This window comes from Indicator indicator, chromosome 1 (assembly GCF_027791375.1).
Source record: "Indicator indicator isolate 239-I01 chromosome 1, UM_Iind_1.1, whole genome shotgun sequence".
Taxonomy (NCBI): Eukaryota; Metazoa; Chordata; class Aves; order Piciformes; family Indicatoridae; genus Indicator; species Indicator indicator.
Window position 1 is genome coordinate 30,874,085 of NC_072010.1, and position 18,573 is coordinate 30,892,657.

Below are 18,573 nucleotides of genomic sequence, written 5' to 3' on the forward strand. Positions count from 1 at the left end.
TTTATCTCATATCTGCTCCAGAAAAGTAGTAAGAGCTCATTTAAAAAATTTACTTAACAATTTAATTAGTTACAACACATTTTCGTCTCACTAGTCAGTGACTAATGGAAGTATTTTGTGCATGTGTGATAACTGCTCCCCCTTTAAATTAACAGAAACAACTGCATAGCACAGTATTTATTTTGTTTTACATATTATTTTATATATAATTATGCACTTAAATATTGAAGAAAATGCTTTCTGTACTACAGGGTTTTTTTTAATCGAAGATTTTATTTTAAGAAAAAAAAATAGAGCCATTTTTCTGACTAGAAATACATCATGGGACATGCTTTCTAATACAGAGAAAGTTAAAAATTTCTCCTCCCCCTGCAAATCATCTCAGATCTGGGAATTATCCAACAGCAACTCAAAGGTCCATAATCTTTATGACTATTTCAGTACTTATTTGTTGAAATTATTTAATTACCAATGGTATTTTATCCCTCCTGATAAACATTGGTGCTGGTCTGTTGAGGGAATCAAGACAGAACTACTCAGCTGATTTCAGGTGATTAATGTGTTACCTATCATTAGCAAATCTATCTGTCAAAAAAATGTTATAGTTAGTTCAATCCTACATAGAATATAAAATCCCACAATTACTACTATCTCCAAAACAGAAATGTTAAGGTGTGAGAGTTATTCAGACACTGAAAAGCCTCATAAGTGAAGAAAAAGCTTTAGCAATGAAGCTTTCAGACTCCAGCAATGCTGACAAAGGACTTTTCAGGAAGCATGGAAAGAGTTAACAGGAGGCTGCAGCTGCAGCACTCTGCTGGTGACCATTTGCACGCCTGCAAGGTAACAGTCCCAGCAGAGGCATTATCAGATTAGGGGAAGACAAACAAACCGAATTGAAACCATTCTTCAGCGCGCCCGACCTCTTCTTCCTGTGATGTCACGCTACAAATTGCCCCAGCTCTTTGCTCTGCTCTCCAGGAGGAGCCAGGCTGTCGAGCAGCAGCTGAGGCGCAGGACTGAGGGCCACGCTATGCAGGAACAAACACGCTCTGGAATTTCATTTCTGCTCTCGCCAGCAGCTGCTTCCCGCCCCGTGGGGTGAGCGAGCGAGAGAACGAGCGCTCGGCAGAGAGGAAGAGCTTGATTCACAGAGAGAAGGCTGAAAGAGGCATGCAAGCGCCGACACTTTGCAGCGTCCAGGAAATTATTTTCTAAAGCATACAGTCCCAGCAAATCTGCTTGGACGAGACTTTGCCATCATGATCTACAGCCAAGAATAAGGCAGAAAGTTCTACAACAGCTTCACCAAAGCGAGGGGGAAAATGGAACTAAGCAAACTCTGGGATGATCTCTTCTGCCACAAATGACAGGAGTTTTGACTTCTGAAGACCGGCTATGTGATTACAAATAGCACCGAGAAAAGAAGAGTGACCTCCTGGTGATTACTGCTGGAGATGTACTCCCCTGCTACAGGGCTTGTGTTTCTTCTCTGAAGCTTTACAGTGCAACAAACTGACCAAAGCACACAGTTCAAGCACATCTGCAAGTTCTTCTGCAATCTTTAAAAAGACTTGCAATAAAAATACCAGAGAAATCTCCAAGTCAAGGGAATTTTAAACATACCATTATAATGGTAAGCTCTAACTGTTCCACTGAGGACTCCTTTAAGTATACTTTATATGGGTGTATCTTTAGCATGGTGTTTGTTCTTGGCCTCATAGCAAATTGTGTTGCTATCTACATTTTTACGTGTACATTAAAAGTGCGAAACGAGACCACAACTTACATGCTTAACTTGGCGATATCAGACCTGCTTTTCGTGTTTACATTACCCTTCAGGATTTATTACTTTGTAGCAAGAAACTGGCCCTTTGGAGACATTCTTTGCAAGATTTCTGTCACCCTCTTCTATACAAACATGTACGGGAGCATTTTATTTCTGACTTGCATAAGCGTGGATCGCTTTCTAGCTATCGTGCACCCCTTTCGATCTAAGACTCTCCGAACCAAAAGGAACGCGAAAATCGTCTGCGCCGCAGTGTGGGTAACCGTGCTGGCAGGCAGCACACCAGCAAGCTTTTTCCAGTCTACAAACCGCCGTAACAACACCGAACAAAGAACGTGTTTTGAAAACTTTTCAGAGGACACATGGAAAACCTACCTGTCCCGGATTGTTATCTTCATTGAAATCGTTGGGTTTTTTATTCCGCTCATCTTGAACGTGACCTGCTCTACTATGGTCTTACGGACTTTGAATAAACCACTTACGTTAAGTCGGAATAAACTGAGCAAGAAAAAGGTACTCAAAATGATTTTTGTCCATTTGGTGATATTCTGCTTCTGCTTTGTGCCTTACAACATTACCTTAATACTTTACTCCCTGATGAGAACACAGACCTGGATTAATTGTTCAGTGGTAACTGCAGTCAGGACTATGTACCCCGTCACCCTGTGCATCGCCGTTTCAAACTGCTGTTTTGACCCTATAGTCTATTATTTCACATCAGATACAATTCAAAATTCAATAAAAAAGAACCGGTCCACCAGACCACGGGATACCACATTCTCTGAAAGGCCAGTTTCAGAAAACTTCATTCAACATAGCCTTCAGAGCATAAAAATGAAAATACTTGACAGTGACTCTACAATATGAATTGTATTAAAAGACTACTGGGACTGAACACACATTTGAAGCCTGCACATTTCTTCAGCTGTGGAAATATATTCTGATACGTAAATGTCACACTTCCTTCACATCAGAAAAGTTTATGATAAGACTGTAAAAGTGTTAAGCCTAATAGTACACAGAAAAAAGTATTTACATAAATACTTGTTCTGACAGGCTGTGTGTTAGAAATTACCTTTTGGGTTTGGATTAGGTTAACCAAAGTCCAAGAACTGTCTGGCAAGTCAAACACAAATGAAAAAGTAGGTGGGTTTTGCTTCCAAAGTTAAAACAATTGCTCATTTTTCATAATTATATTGGTTTCCAAAATGGAAACTGAGAACAGGGGTGAAACTACCTGGTTTATACTGCAGTATTCAGTAGCTGAGGAAAACAGCACCATACTGATTACAGCACTTCAGCTACTGTGCCTGCTCTGGTCTGTTCTCTGCCTTATTCCTCCTCCTTCGTGCACCTTCCTTCTTAGGGACCATTATGTTTGCAGGAGGCTTCAATGAATGGGTTACAAGAACTTTGTTTCACTCAGGTTTATCTGATAAAATATATGCTCTCTCCACAAGCCTGGCCCCCATAAAGTAATTACATTTTCTGGTGGTTTAGGGCAGCTGGAAACAACTCAAACTGGTTTTTCTTCTCACCTCTGTCTCAGATGTCTGTGTAATTATAACAAAATAACCTCTGATGACTGAAGTTAGAGCTTTAGGTACAGCACCATTTTATTGAATTCTTTTGTGAGATGTTCTTCAACTCAACATGACTTCTGAGAAAAAGAACATCCTCCAATATAATTCAATCTCAAAATAATAGTTTCTTAGACCTTTAGCTAACGAGAAATGAGCATGTTCTCATTTACAACAACAACTCGAATAGTTCTTCTAGGAAACTACTTGGTGTCCCACAAAAAAACACAAGACAGTAATTTTCAGAGTGAAGATTCCTCTCACCCTTTGTGTCCTATAAAGATGAAATGTGAGCAGTTAAAATTTCAAATGCTATTTTCTTGCAAACTTCATACATTTTAAAAATAAAACACTCGAGGCTACATGGTGGCAAAATTAATCAGGACAGTTTGAAAAGTCAGAACCATGTAAAAGGAGAAATCTATGTGTATTACTGTTACAAACAGGAATATGTAGATAAAAGTGCTTTAAAACATCCTGCCACGTATGGTTTCCCAGATACTAAGAACATTGTGTACATTTTCCTCAAAATTAATTTAACATTACTGTATAATTAAATAAATATTTTTAAAGGTAAAAGTAAGTAGTATGTGTTGGTTTTTCCTCCCCCAAAAAAACACTGGAGTTGAGAGTAAGAACTGAGAACTGAGTTTAAATGAATTTACACTTCAGATTTAGGGCAGGAAGTTACAGCACATATAGCACTGAGGCATTTTTACCTCAGGGAAGCACAAACCAACGCTGGATAAAATGCATAATGAGCTGTCAGAATATATGGTATGTTATCTGTAGATGGTATGTTACCTGATTCAGTTTACTTCCCTTTGTGAAGCTTTTGCTTGTTTGTTACACATGAAGTGTGCATTGTCTACTACTACTGGAAAACTGAGTTACCCAAAGAGTGTTAGAAACTTACAACAACTGAAATTTAATTTAAGAGCATTTTAAATCTTTTTCCACAGAATTTATGAATGGAAAAATAAAATACTAAGAGCTGAAGCTATAAAAATAGCATAGATACCAAAGTCTGCATAATATGTGAAAATAGGCAGTTATTACAGTTGGGAATCCTAAACTCTTACGATACATATCAGACTTCAGAACGATGCTCAAAAGCCCTAGCAAGAGTAGAAATTCTGTACATTTTCCATATGCCACTGACAAATCCAAAGTTCAAAAGCAGATGCACATCTCTAATATTTCAATGTGTCCCTCTATAAAGATCCTATTTAATATTCCTTCCAAAGACTTTGAGACCTTAATGTCACTGTTGGGTTATGTTTCCAGGCTACGACTATCCTCAAGCTCAGCAAAGCTGTTACTCAGTTTGAGTGACAACTTGTTCAGCAACACCTCTGCATGATAGCAACAAACACCCTATAGCCTCACCCTGGTAAGGAGCAGCTTTTTTTTTTCTGAGATTAGGAAACTGCAGGCAAATAATCACTGACTTAAAAGCAGAACAAGCAGATAAGGTCACATGTATGGGTAATCCACTTCAAAACAGACTTTCCTTGGTTTATCAGGTTTTTTCTCCTTTGCACTAAGTCTCCAGGACAGTAGCTTCCGCTTTTTGCCATAGCATAGTGAAACCCAGCACAGCAGCTTTCTGACCAATTAGCATCTTCCTATCTCCAAATTTGTTTGAAGCAGCTTTCTATTTTTTGTTATTAAACATACTTCACTCTTTCTGAGATAGGGGGGTGAGAACAACAACAACAACGAAAGAATAAAGTCAAAAAAACAACATCTGTCATTTAGAGGATCTGAGTATTACTTGAGAAATTCCTGATTTGACTGATTAAGAAGAGAGGGAGTGAACCTGAACCTTCCACAAGAAGCTGATATAAAGCCAAGCTACCAGCTATTCAGGAGTGGATGAGGTTTTCTCCACCTTTTCTGGTTCTGCAACAAGATTATCCTGGACTGCTATTGCGTGCAGCAATGTCTTCACTGGTACATTCCTGCTCATACCTTTGAGATCAACTCTTCTGTCTCTCTGGTAATAGCTTATGACAAAATTTTAATCTGAAAGGGAGCTCTGTTCCTCTGTCATGCTTATATCATCAGAGCTCCTAAACATCTGAATGTATTGCATTCAGTACTTCCTAAAAGTACATTATTTTTACTCATATGCCTATTGCAGGGGCAGGGCAGGCAGTTTTAGGATTGAGTTTGTAGTGTGGTTTTCTTCATCAGAATGCAGATACTGCATACATCATAAAAACACAATCAATTAAAATACAGTTGATTCCAAGCATTTTTTTTGTCTTAAATCAAGGTAGGCAGACATTGATTACTAGGTAATTAACCATCAGTTCCAAGAGATGCAGAAAAACTTTCTATCAACACCTCTGATTTACTTCAAAATATCATTACTTTAAAAGCAAAAGATATCCCATTTTATACTTTTTACATTCATCTTGAGATTTTAATTTCTGGCTTTCTCAGACACAGGATGCAAGCCAGTATTTGCTTCACTCGGTATACAAGTCTTTGACATTTAAAAAACATACCAGAACCAAGTCAAATACATCTTTATACTTTTCATGTGAAAGTGTTTTTAAAAACCTACCGGATGCTTCAGGCTGGCAAGAAATTCTTAATTGGAATCAACTTCCAAATTTTTCTTTCTTATGAAAATAACTTCAGTCATAGAAATGTAAAGTTTAAAAAAGAGCTTGTGGGATCAGGTAGGAGATATAAACAGCTGTAATAGTTCAGATTCTAAACATTCTGGTCCGCAATCCTCCCTCCAATAGTGGCCAAGGCTGGATGCCTGGGGAAGAAGATAACAGCAGGAGAGCTATACGCTCTGTCCAAACGCTGTCTCACTTCATCAGTGGTACCTCAGGACTTTCTGGGTCAAATGTTTTTATGTGTTCAGCAACACAGCATTTTTATCTTCTGTAAGTGTGTGTGGAACAAAACTAATCTAAGTAAACCTCCTTTTTTTCAGATCCACTAGTTTCATTACTGCCTCCTCATTTGTTTTGGAAGAGGCAAGAAGCACTTGATTGCCATTTAGCCTTTCCATAATACCCCTGATTATGCAGTCTTCTGTCACCTCTTGGAAATGAAAAAGTGATTTTCATTTGCAATTCAACCAGCACCACTGCCAAAGATGAGGTTTTTCACAATGACAAAAAGAAGTCAGCAAAAACTACAGCAAGGTTTACTTTGAGACTGAGATTTTTTATAATCCCATTGGAGCACAGTATCCTCTAGCATTATTTGTTCTTCCAAGGTATTTTCTAGGAGTTTTATTAATTAAGAGCAATTTGTTTATACTTTTCTCGCAGTAGATGTGTTATATACAAGGTTCTTACTCCTCAGCAGATCTGTAAATACTGGTAAGTTCCCTTTTTTGCTAGACCAGTCTCATTTGTACCCCAGAATTACTGGCTCTTTGAGCATCACTGGCAGAATTGAAGATACATTTCAAAAGCTAAGGCAAAATGTAAATCAGAATGATTTTAAATCTAGAAGTTGTAAATGCCTGGACTGCATTTGTTTCCCAGTTATCAGAGTGCTGAAAAAACTACATAAATTCAACTGACAGTCACTGAATTATCACATTTTCAGAATACACTCAATAGAACTCATTTAAGATGAATGTGAATTCAGAAAGCCACCCTTGCACAGCCTAATATTTGTGCAAGAAGTTGGCTGGAGAAGTTTGTTCTAATCCTTCAATTCTGCTCTGACACTGAAGCCTTTCAAATTTATCTCTTCCTTCCCATGCAGTTCCTGTTATACAGCTGCTTATAAAAGCAAGACCACTTCTTCCAGTAAAAACCCCTGAACTTATCACAAACTTTAAACAAACTGAAAGAACTCTGCATATATCATGTGGTCTTCTATAAAACCTACCATTTATTTGGAAAACTAAAAATTTCAGAACTGAGAATTTGGGTTTAAAATTATATTTCCTGTTTAACAAGCACCATAGTCTCTCTAGTCATATCAAAAACTCGAGCTGTCCTGCACTAAGAGCTAAATTTTCTACTGTTTAAACACTAGAATCAAACCACAAACAATTACAAAGGAGGTCCTCTAACAAGAAGTTTTATCTTTTTATGACATGATAAAAGAACACTTTTGCACACACATAGCTTTAAGACTGGCACTAATTCCACCTTTTTAAGCAGCAAGTTACTGACTTAAAGAAAAAAAACCAAACTCTTAAATAATAATATGAGTAGCAGGAGACAACTGAAATTAATGACATTATCTATCCCAGGGTGCATTTATCCTGGGTGCATTAAGAAGAGCATGTCCAGCAGATCAAGGAAGGTTCTCCTCCCCCTCTAGTCTGCCCTAGCGAGGCCCCACCTAGAATACTGCATCCAGTTCTGGGCTCTCCAGTTCAAGAGGGACAGGGATCTACTTGAGAGAGTCCAATGGAGGGCTACAAGGATGATTAAGGGACTGCAGCATGTGCCTTATGAAGAAGGGCTGAGAGACCTGGGCATTTTTAGTCTGGAGAGGAGAAGGCTGAGAGGGGATCTAATAAATGTATATAAATATCTGAGGGCTGGGTGACAAGAAGGAAGGGACAGCCTCCTCTCCCTTGTGCCCTGTGATAGGACAAGGGACAACAGATGTAAACTACAGCACAGGAAGTTCCATCTCAACATGACGAAGAACTTCTTTACTGTAAGGGTCACAGAGCACCAGAACAGGCTCCCCAAAGAGGTTGTGGAGTTTCCTTCTCTGGAGACTTTCAAGACCCATCTGGATGTGTTCCCGTGTGACCTGCACTAGATTCTATGATCCTGCTCTGGCAGGGGGTTGGACCCAAAGACCTGTAGAGGTCCCTTCCAACCCCCAACATCCTGTGATCCTGTGATCTCTGGAATAAAAGTACATCTCACATGAAAACAACAACTGTGGATATGTTAACTCTTCTGCTTTTCAATGAGTTTTGCAAAACCTGCTGCTTTACAAAAGGAAGTCGCATCAAATGCAAGTCTTCACCCTTCTGTAAAATTATTGAACAGTAGTACTATTAATTTTTGGAAGTTTGTCCTTGTAAGCACTTTCTGAAAGCAACTATTAAGTTAATAAAAACTGAAGACATCCTTGGTCACTAAGGAGTGATACTGCATTACAAAAATTACTTATCACAGCATCAAGAACTACACTTGACTAAAGTTGGAAGCATCCATAGTAAAACGTCAGTATTTTCAAAAACTAATAAAAAGAGTCCACCAACACTGCAGATATTTCTTAATGGAAAAAAGTGTTAAGTATATAGCAAAACATGGTAAAAAACCTGAGAATACAGATGGTAAAGCAAGTACCAAAATATTTGCTTTTTAAAGTCCAACAAAAATATACTTCACTAATGAAACCAAACGTGAAAACTCTTGGTCTACTTGTTTAAAGATATTTAACACTTTTTATGTGTGAAAGAAACATTACCATATACACTGTATGCTCACACTGTGTTTCACATGCTCCTGTGGGTGGGAAAACAAAAACTAACAACAAAAAAAACATCAGCAGCTATTTCTGTCCAGGTAAGATTGCAGCAGGCAGGCACAGACAGAGCAGGCCAAACACAAGCTGGTTTTGGGCAGACTAACTCCTGAACAGGAAGGACAGGGTGATGACAGTTAAGGTACTTACTCATGCCAACTTCAGACTAGGTACAGTTTAACTGGAAAGCCTCAACTCTCTTCTCAGGGGTTCAAGAGAACACCACACACACAAGTCCAGATGTTAGTCGGACAAGCACTCAGCTGTACCACAGGTAGATACCAGCCTGAAGCAAACCCATGCTGACAAGAAAAATCAACCCAGATGAAGAGCTTCACAAAAAACCTGGAGGGATTACTGTTCTACAGGACAGCGAACATATGCCCATTCAATAATTCTAAGCAGGAAGATCCTCATTCCTGACAAGGATTTTTTATTATCAGAAAGTTCCTGTAAGACAGTCAGTCAGTGATACAAACCTACAACTAAAATACTATCAATTTATACATTATAAAGGAGTATAAAGGCAGGCACAAAAGCACTTATTTGGCCTACCAAAAAACCCACAAACAAAAAAAAAACAAACAAACAAAAAAAAACCCACCATGCATTTATGCATACAATAAGTTAAGAGCAAATACAGGAAGCAGAGAGGCAAAAAACCCACGTCCAATGATATATAACTTGACAGTTTGAGTTTGACAAAATACTGTTATCCCCTTAAGAGCTTGCAAAATGAGCACGTAGCTGGAAAAACCCCTTCACATCAGAATGTTTGTTTGGCACTTACTTTGCTTTTAACAGTAGCTAATTCTATCTTGCATAGAAAAGCTAACTACAGAATGTCTCAAATAGCACAGCCATAAGGACAAAAAGAGCAATAAAACCTCAGGACCATGACTTGGACAAAATAAGCAAGACAAAATTAAACCCAAAACATTGTTCTACCTATTGCATCAGTTTTGTTTCCCTATAGAAACTTAACAAAACTACACAACTGGAGAGCATGTCCCCATCCAGCAAAGCAGCAGCAGGGATAGGGCCATGGAATTTAACTCAAGCAGTATTTACTTCTGCGTTTAAGGAGAGAGTCACATAAAATTTGCCCCAGTTTGCAAGATTTTACAAAATTATCTCCCTGATATCTAATCTATCTCCCTGAATTTTAATATATTTTTTCCCATGGGCAACCTTTAAACATTCTGACAAAGTGTATGCAATGCTGAGTTTGCTGCAGGATGAAAAGGTGAAGTCCAAACTATCAAGAAACAGAGCAGGACTAAAATGAAAGTCCTACAGCCATGGTATGGCCACCAAAACACTGGAGAATATAAAAAACGAAACAAACACCAACAACAAAAACCACAAACAAACACCAAAAAAACTTGAAAATGAAAGATTCCCAGGAAACTATTCAACTACTTTTTGTTAACATGCTACTAATTATCTGGGCAAATTAAAAAAAAAAAAACACTAAAGCCAAATATATTATGGCCAACTAAGTCATACTTCTGCAGCTATCAGTCCTTGGGAACAGTGTAGACACAGGCAAGCACCAACAGAGCTGGAAATTCCATGAAGCAAAGGCTGTAAAAACCCAAGTCCGTATTACAGCTATAAACCTACAGCCAGGGAGATGATGACACATCCTTTGTTTCTGTAGCCACACTGGTAACAATACAGGACCTCCGTACAAGCAGAAACCACAACAGTGACTACAGGTGAGATTATACAGCACAGGCAGCCACCTAAAGCAACACTAGGAGTAACTAAATTACCTTTTGCTAATGTCCCCCAAATGCTAAAAGGGGAAACACAGTTATGAAAACTAATATTGAGCATATGATTCACTTTAAGTAACCTTAGCAGATGAACATTATACATCTAGTTTAGGTTTGTCATTAAGATAGATAATCTCTACAGTAAATGGAAAGAAGTACCTTAAGAAAGTGAATAATCCCATTGTAAAATACCTGTTTTAATTATAGAATTAATTGCTTTCTGCAAGTGCAGCTCTGTCTCAAGTACAGAAGGAGCCTATGCTGTAGAGGTCTAACAATACAGGACTCATTTACCCCTTAATAAGAGAAACTCTACACTTTAAAACAGATGAAGTAGAGAGAAATTTGAATCCCTAATGGCATCCAAATTTTACAGAATGAAAACTCCACATAGTTGCTGTGTCTTAGGTAATCACTTTGGTCATGTTGATACTTGAATCAAAATATCATCTAAAGGGTTGGGCTGACATGGTGTACCTGCAACAGATAATCCATTAATACTGTGCTACCATAACCAGTATCTTAGAACCCTGGTGAGTGTTTCGTACATTTAGCGAGTGCCTACCAAGAAGGGAACAGATTGCCAACAGACAAAAGCAGAAACAAAGGACCTCAGCTTTAAGTGTTCTGGTTTCTCTTCCAGTAGCCTGGAGGATTTGCTTGCATGGCAACACCCAAGCATGATTAACAGCTTGAGTCATCTTCACGATAAATAGGAGTGGCAGGGAAGATTTTCAAAGTGATGGTGCAGGCAGTGAAGACTACCATTTGCTATTCTTCCTGGTTTTTCAATTTGCCTTCAGCTACTAAGGCAGTTAAAAGTTTCAAGCCCCCAAAAGCAGAGCACAGTTTCTAGAAAAGGAAACTTTTTGGAGTACTAGAAATGCAAGGGAGAAACGCTCTTATGTATTTTATTCATGCATTTATTTGAAAGTGTGTATGTGTGTGTATGTGCTCAAATTTTAAAAAGCATATAAAAATATACATTTATATGATACTATATGGTATATTGACAGATGCTCAAACAGCAACCACCTTACAGACCTCTAATAATGTGCCTTGCATGATAAAGGCAAAATTATGGGCTTTCTAGCCACAGCTGTTACAACTGAAATGTCAGAGATAACACATGACCTTATAACAAAAGCAAAACAAAAACAAAACAAAAAAACCCCACAAAACCACATCACATCAAACCCAAACAAACAAGCAAAAAAAAGACCCACAAAAAAAAAAAACACCACAGACAGCAGAACTGCTGTGATCCTTCAGCACTATCACACCAAGCAGCAGTGGCAGCAGTCACCTCTCTCACATCACACCCTTCTGGAACACGCACATGATGCAAGCAGAAATATATTTAGTATGTACAGACAGAAAACCTCAAATCAGTTCTCAGTTCCTTCTTTCAGGCTAAAGCTGCACCCTCCAAAAGTAACTTTTTTGGAAGGAGCATGGCAAGCATGTGAAATGGCACAGTTCAGTGACCCTTAGCACAGTTTTTCCCCCTGTAAGGAAAATGCCTGGAAAATTCCATGTTAGAAATCACTGTCCATAGCAACTTCCATGCTAAAACAGGATACTAGGTGCCTAAAATCTAGATGATCACAGGAGATGGCTGATATCTGCAAGAGTGATCCAATGCCTGCAGTTCTTGAGGTGCCTGTCTATATACTAGTGAAGTTCCCTAGGTGGCTGATATCCTGCCAGTGAGCACGCTTGCAAATGTTGTCATTCTGGATAAGCTGAACATTTGGTTTTGCCTAAGGCTGTCCCTCATTCACAAATGACGTATTGCTGTATCTAAGGAAAGGCAAAATTTAGTAGGCATGAAAGGAGTGTGTTTGGCATGTACTAGTTTTTCTGCAAGAACCTGGCTGCTGTGCAGAAACACATAGAACTCCTGAAGCCTAGAAGAGAGACAGTAAGCGAATGCGTGACTCATTTGCCAGCGCTGAAGTCGCTCATGGTTGAACCCACAACTACATCTGTAGCTTGTAACACAAGCCAAGGCCTGTCCTAAGGCCTTGAGGGCAGGTAGCAAAGCACAGCTTGCTTCCACACAGCTCAACTTTCTCCATGTCTAACCCATACCAGTAGCTGAAAATAGTCCCTGAGCTGCATCATGACCCGAATCTTGCCTAGGCATTTTCCAGAGGAGTGCTGGCAAATACCAAAACATGCTAGGGAACTGATGAAACAGCACCAATGATTATGGTGCAATATTCAAGCCCAAACTACTGTCCCTTTGATGCCAGTAACACAGACACATAGCCCCAATATCCAGTCCTTGCCGCCTGGCCTTACTTGGCTGCCTGTCAACAAGGTTGGGGAGTCATTCTTCTAACATAATAGTAAATGACTTATCTAGTAATCTGTTGTGTAAAATGTTGACAGTACAACAATTTCTACTTCTTCCAGTTTTAAAATTACTTAAGACATCAGAAAGAGGACTTTGAACTGCATTCAGACACATAATTCCAAAGCAGGTACACATAAACCTAATAAAAACACTACTCAGAAGGATACATACAAGAAAATGCACTCTCACTTCTAGATGTTCAATTCCTCCTTACAAGGAGCACAGAAACCTAAATTGAAATCGTACACTGCATCCAAGGAAATGGGCACTAAGCACTCAAGTACCACGAGCTCCATAATAACTGTGTCCTTGCACACTAAAAGTCCACGAGGTTGCATAGTATATACCACAGCATTAAGATGTACTTGATTGCTGTGGCTTCTTACAGCTTTACCAAGATCTGGATTTGTCTAATGCTTTTTAAGCCAAACATACCTGTTTAAAATTTTTCTCCTTTAAGGAGAAAAGTAGGTCTGCTATTATTTCAGCTCAGTGAGTTTGTCATATGCAATAAAACATACACTCATAAAATGGTATGGGTTTGAAGGGACCTTAAAAGATCATCTAGTTCCAATCCCCCTGCCATGGGCAGTGACATCTTCCATTAGACCAGGCTGCTCAAGGCCTCATCCAACCTGGCCTCGAACACCTCTAGAGAGAGGGAGTCCACAAATTCCCTGGGCAACCTAGTCCAGTGTCTCATCATTCTTACTGTAAAGAATTTTTTTCAAATATATAGTCGAAATCTACCATCCTCAATCCATTCCCTCTCATGCTGTCACAAGGCCTTGTAAAAAGTCCCTTCCCAACTTTCTTGTAGGTCCCCTTCAGGTACTGGAAGGCTGCTATAAGGTCTCCCCACAGCCTTCTTGTCTCCAGGCTGAACAGCCCCAACTCTCTCAGCCAGTCCCCAGAGGGGAGGTGTTCCAGCCCTCCGATCATCCTCATGGCCCTTCTCTGGACCTACTCCAGCAGTTTGATGTCCTTCTTATGCTGGGGGCACCAGAACTGGATGCAGGACTCCAGGTGGAATCTCATGAGAGTGCTGTAGAGGAGAAGAATCACTTCCCTTGTCCTGCTGGTCACACCTCTTTTGATGCAGCCTGGGACATGATTGGCGTTCTGGGCTTCAAGCACACACTGACAGCTCACGAGTTTTTCATCAACTGGCACCTCAAGTTCTTCTCCTCAAGACTGCTCTTGAGCCACTCCTTGTCCAGTCTGTATTTGTCCCTGGGATTGCTCTGACCCAGACATAGGATCTTGCACTTGGCCTTGTTGAACTTCAGGAGGCTGGCTTGTGCCCACCTCTCCAGCCTGTCAAGGTCCCTCTGGATGGCATCCCTTCCCTCCAGCATGTCAACCAGACCACACACCTTGGTGTCACCTGCAAACTTGCTGAGGGTGCACTCAGTGCCACTGTCTATATTGTTGACAAAGACGTTAAACAACACTGGTCCCTGTACTGACCCCTGCAGGACACCACTTGTCCCTGGACTGCATTTGGACATTAAGCCATTGACTGCAACTCTGAGTGCAGCCATCCAGACAATTCCTTATCCAGCAAGTGATTCACCCCTCAAGTCCACACTTTTCCAATCTGCTGACCAGGATGTCATGCGGGACAGCGTCAAATGCTTTACCCACTTTGGGAATATGTGGTTTCCTCAGAAAGGCATTTTTGCCACAATGAGATGCAGAATTTAAACCTAACAGAAACCTTTGGTATGGGACGAGGTATTAACTACACAGTTAGTGGACAAATACATACTGCAAACATTGAGTTATGTTTAATTAATGATACATGAAAAAAAGAGTACTGCAGATTTCATAGTGAATGTTTAATTGATAATAGAACCAACAGAGTTGATTAAAGGAGAAGCATTACAGAGCAGTTTAGGCAATGGAGGAAGTTATAACTAAAGAAAAGCAGGGCTGTCTACTTCTGATACTATTTTAACCATTAAGAGAAGTAACCTTGTAGGGGCATCTTTATCTTGCATCAGATATTAAAATTTCAAATCACATTACCACTCTAAATCACCACACATGCCAATATTGCTCTTCCTTCTTTCTTTAAAAAATACAAAAGCCAATCAAAATACCAAGCATAAAAGAGCAAGACAGCCAAAGAAGGGTAGTGTCAACAGCTGTAGTGTAATGGTTCAGCATTTGCTCATCCCACAAAAAAACCCCACCAAAACCCAGTTGAAGCTAGCAGACTTAAATCTGACTGTAAGTGAACTCCCTTTAGCCCGCCACAGCTCGCCTGTGTGGCTGCAAAAAAACAATGCAGCTGCCTCTGATTCCTGTTAACAGCAAAAGCTACCACGTGACCTTTTAAAACTGTGGTTCTGTAAGGAATACCCCTTGGACTTCTAGTTCTTATAACCTCAGTGGTAAATAGTATTTCAGTCAATAAATGAGGCTTCTCCCTTCAGAGTTCAGTAAAGATTTAAGGAAAAAGAAGTACTTTCCACATGATTTAGACGATATGGGCACCTTTCCCTTTTCAAATTAAGAATTGAGAAGAACCTGCTTTTGGGCTGTTTTTTTGTTGTTGTTTGTTTGGGCTTTTTTTGTTTGTTAAAGGAAAGGATGACCTACAAAAAAAAGTTTGATCTCCTTCCCAAAATACAAATGACTGAATCAGCCAGCTATGCAAAAGTAATAAACATATTTATAATGACTAGCAAAGGAGTGATAAATTATTTTCAGATGCCAGTAAGAAACAGAATCCTTCACAATCATTCAATACAGCTTCCACAGTCAGATAAAGGTCAGATGTACTTGAGATTTTTGCCTTCATAGAAACTATGCAAGGAGTTTTTACTCACAAAAGCTTTGTGACAAGTAAAACTAATAAATTCAAGCTATTCTGTGTTCAACTGCGCTGTCCCTTTAAATCTCATATTGAAGTCCTTCTTTCTAAAGCAGTCAGAAAAAAGGAAGAAAGGATAAATACAGACCTGACTTTTCTAATGAGCAGACAAGTCTTGCAATAAAATACACCCAGCTGTGGGGGAAGGTAAGAATTAAATGAAAATACATGGCAAATAATCAGGGGAATCAAGTTTCACTATGCAATTATTTGTAAATAAATGTTTTTCAAATGCATCTATTCTTATTTACCAAGCTAGACTATGAGCTATACTTCTTTGATTGCCTGCCTTTTCTTGAGGGAATTACTAGTTAAGCAGATACTTTGTAAACCTTGTACCCACAGGATCACAGGATGCTAGTGGTTGGAAAGGACCTCTGGAGATCATTGAGTCCAGCCCCCCTGCCAGAGCAGGACCATATAAATGGTTGCACAGGAATGTATCCAGATGGGTCTTGAAAGTCTCCAGAGGAGACTCCACAACCTCTCTGGGGAGCCTCTTCCAATGCTGTGTGGTGGTTACAGTAAAGAAGTTCTTCCTCATGTTGAGGTGGAACTTCCTGTGCTGTAGTTTACATCCATTGCCCCTTGTCCTATCACATGGTACAAGTGAGAAGAGGCTGCCCCTTCCTTCCTGACACTCAGCTCTCATATATTTATATACTTTATTAGATCTCCTCTCAGTCTTCTCCTCTCCAGACTAGAAAGCCCCAAGTATCTCAGCCTTTCCTCATAAGGCATGTGCTCCAGTCCCTTAATCATCCTTGTATATCCCGGTGATGAACTGCAGAAGAATATGGTAAACCAATCCTTAGTTCACTAACTGGACCCTTCTGGGACACCCGACTTGCAAGTCAGCCATGAAAGCATTTTCTCCTGTTGCTAATTACTTACAGTTTTCAGACTAACACAGCCAGATGTGAGGCACAGGTGGATTTTCTGCACTACAGGACTCATGGCTTTACATTTCCGTGTGCAACCTTACAACGTACAGGCCTCGGATCCTTCACTGTAGTGACCCAGAGATTTAGCAAGCCATTTCAGCATAAACAACGTTTCACTACTCCTTAACTCCCGAGACACCACCCCGCGGCTTGCTGCTTACAGCTCACAGCCTTTCCCTTATGGGCAGCTGGAGGAGGTGGTGGCAGTCAACACAGAAGCAGAGTGCGCACAGGCTCGGACTGCACGTAGCTGCCTGCCATAGCGTCTCAGCTTTTTGAGGGAACCCTGCTGCGCCCCCTAGTGGCAACCTCACCAACACAGCCTGGAGACTGTCCTGCGCCTGGGGAGATCCAGGTGAGATATGACACAGGCCAATGAAGCACAACGGTCCTTAGGTATGTGTACTGCACAGTTCCTTTTATCCCCTCCACTGTGCTCCACTCCACATACCTTACTGGCACTAGATGATTGTTGTAGGTCCCTTCCAAATGAACTGCTGTATTCTATCAACATTCAAATCAACTACATAAGTGAGCTCAGAACAATACCAACCATATACCTCTGAAAACTCAAGATGGATTCAGTGCATTAAAATACACTCAAACAGAGCACTGCGAAAACCTGAAATAATGCCCTGCTTGTTGTTGAAACTATAGTTTGTTTCACAGAAGTTTACAACTACCCCCACAATTTCTGAAAACACAATGCTTTGGATTTTCTAGTCTGAAAGCCTAAATACAAAGCAGAGTATCTGCAAATATCTGGGTATTTATCTGCAAATAAACTGGTAGATATGGCTTATTGCTGAGCAATAAGATGACTTCAAGACAGTTTGCAGAAGATAGCAAGAGCCGTTTTTTGAATGCAGTCAAACATAGTTATCTGTATTACCTGTATGTTATTTGTCCTCTGAATGTTACAATTCTCAAACAAGCACTTTTTTTTCATGTCTGCAAACTTCTTGAAGTACTGCCTGCCTCTTTAAATACTGCCTTATTTTCCCTGTTCCTGTGGACTCAGGTAAAAGGCCTCACAGCCTCAAGTACTTTCAGGTAGTCCTATTCAAAGCAAGAAAAAAACACAAAAAAATTCATACAGCAAAGGAGAGGATAAGTGCATTTCCCAAGACACCAAATAAACATAAAAAAGCATCAGAGGGGAAAATTTACAAGCTAGTACAACAGCTATAGCACTGAACTAGAAATCCTGGGGCACACAGTGTCATGGTGATGAATGTGGAGCTAGATACACATGGCTCTTTCTTGGTTCCCCAATGGAAAGATCACCTTTATAGCAGCGTATTTAGAAAGCCACTTGCACACATTGACTTTGTCAGCAAGGAAAATCAAGCGGCAAGGGTTGGTTGGTATAAGATTCAGTTCAAAATAAGACAGCTGCTTTTATGAAGCCAGCATGCTTCTCCTGAGTTAGCAGCCTGCACACAGACGGGATTCTCTCTCTTCAGGAACAGCAATACTCCTTGAATCCAGGAGCATAACTCCACAGCCTGGTGAAGTACCACTTGTACCAGAAAACAGCTAACTAGCTAACGTTTTCCTCTGAAATCATATACAAACTAAATGCAAATTACTCGTAAAAGACAAATACAAAAACAAAACAAAACCACAAACCAACCAACCAACAAAAAGGAAACAAAAACTTATTTCATGATTAAACTATCTCATTAGTTATGGCATACTGTGTTTTTAAAACAAGATATGGGATGGGTTCTTAAATGGTTGATAAACATC

At 39.8% G+C, this 18,573-nt stretch overlaps 2 protein-coding genes across 2 annotated transcripts in view; one reads left to right on the top strand and one right to left on the bottom strand.

Moving 5' to 3' along the window:
* The window catches only part of RB1 (RB transcriptional corepressor 1), a 78,119-nt gene that overhangs the window by 27,651 nt on the left and 31,895 nt on the right, over window positions 1–18,573 (bottom strand). The gene's annotated exons all lie outside the window — the stretch shown is intronic.
* Window positions 1,634–2,656, top strand: LPAR6 (lysophosphatidic acid receptor 6). Its single transcript, XM_054389836.1, has one exon. It carries the CDS (start codon window positions 1,634–1,636, stop codon window positions 2,654–2,656), a length of 1,023 nt encoding a protein of 340 aa, XP_054245811.1.

What these genes read in the sequence shown, in the direction of transcription:
- LPAR6 (XM_054389836.1), top strand. Translation starts at nt 1,634, where the DNA reads ATGGTAAGCTCTAACTGTTCCACTGAGGACTCCTTTAAGTATACTTTA.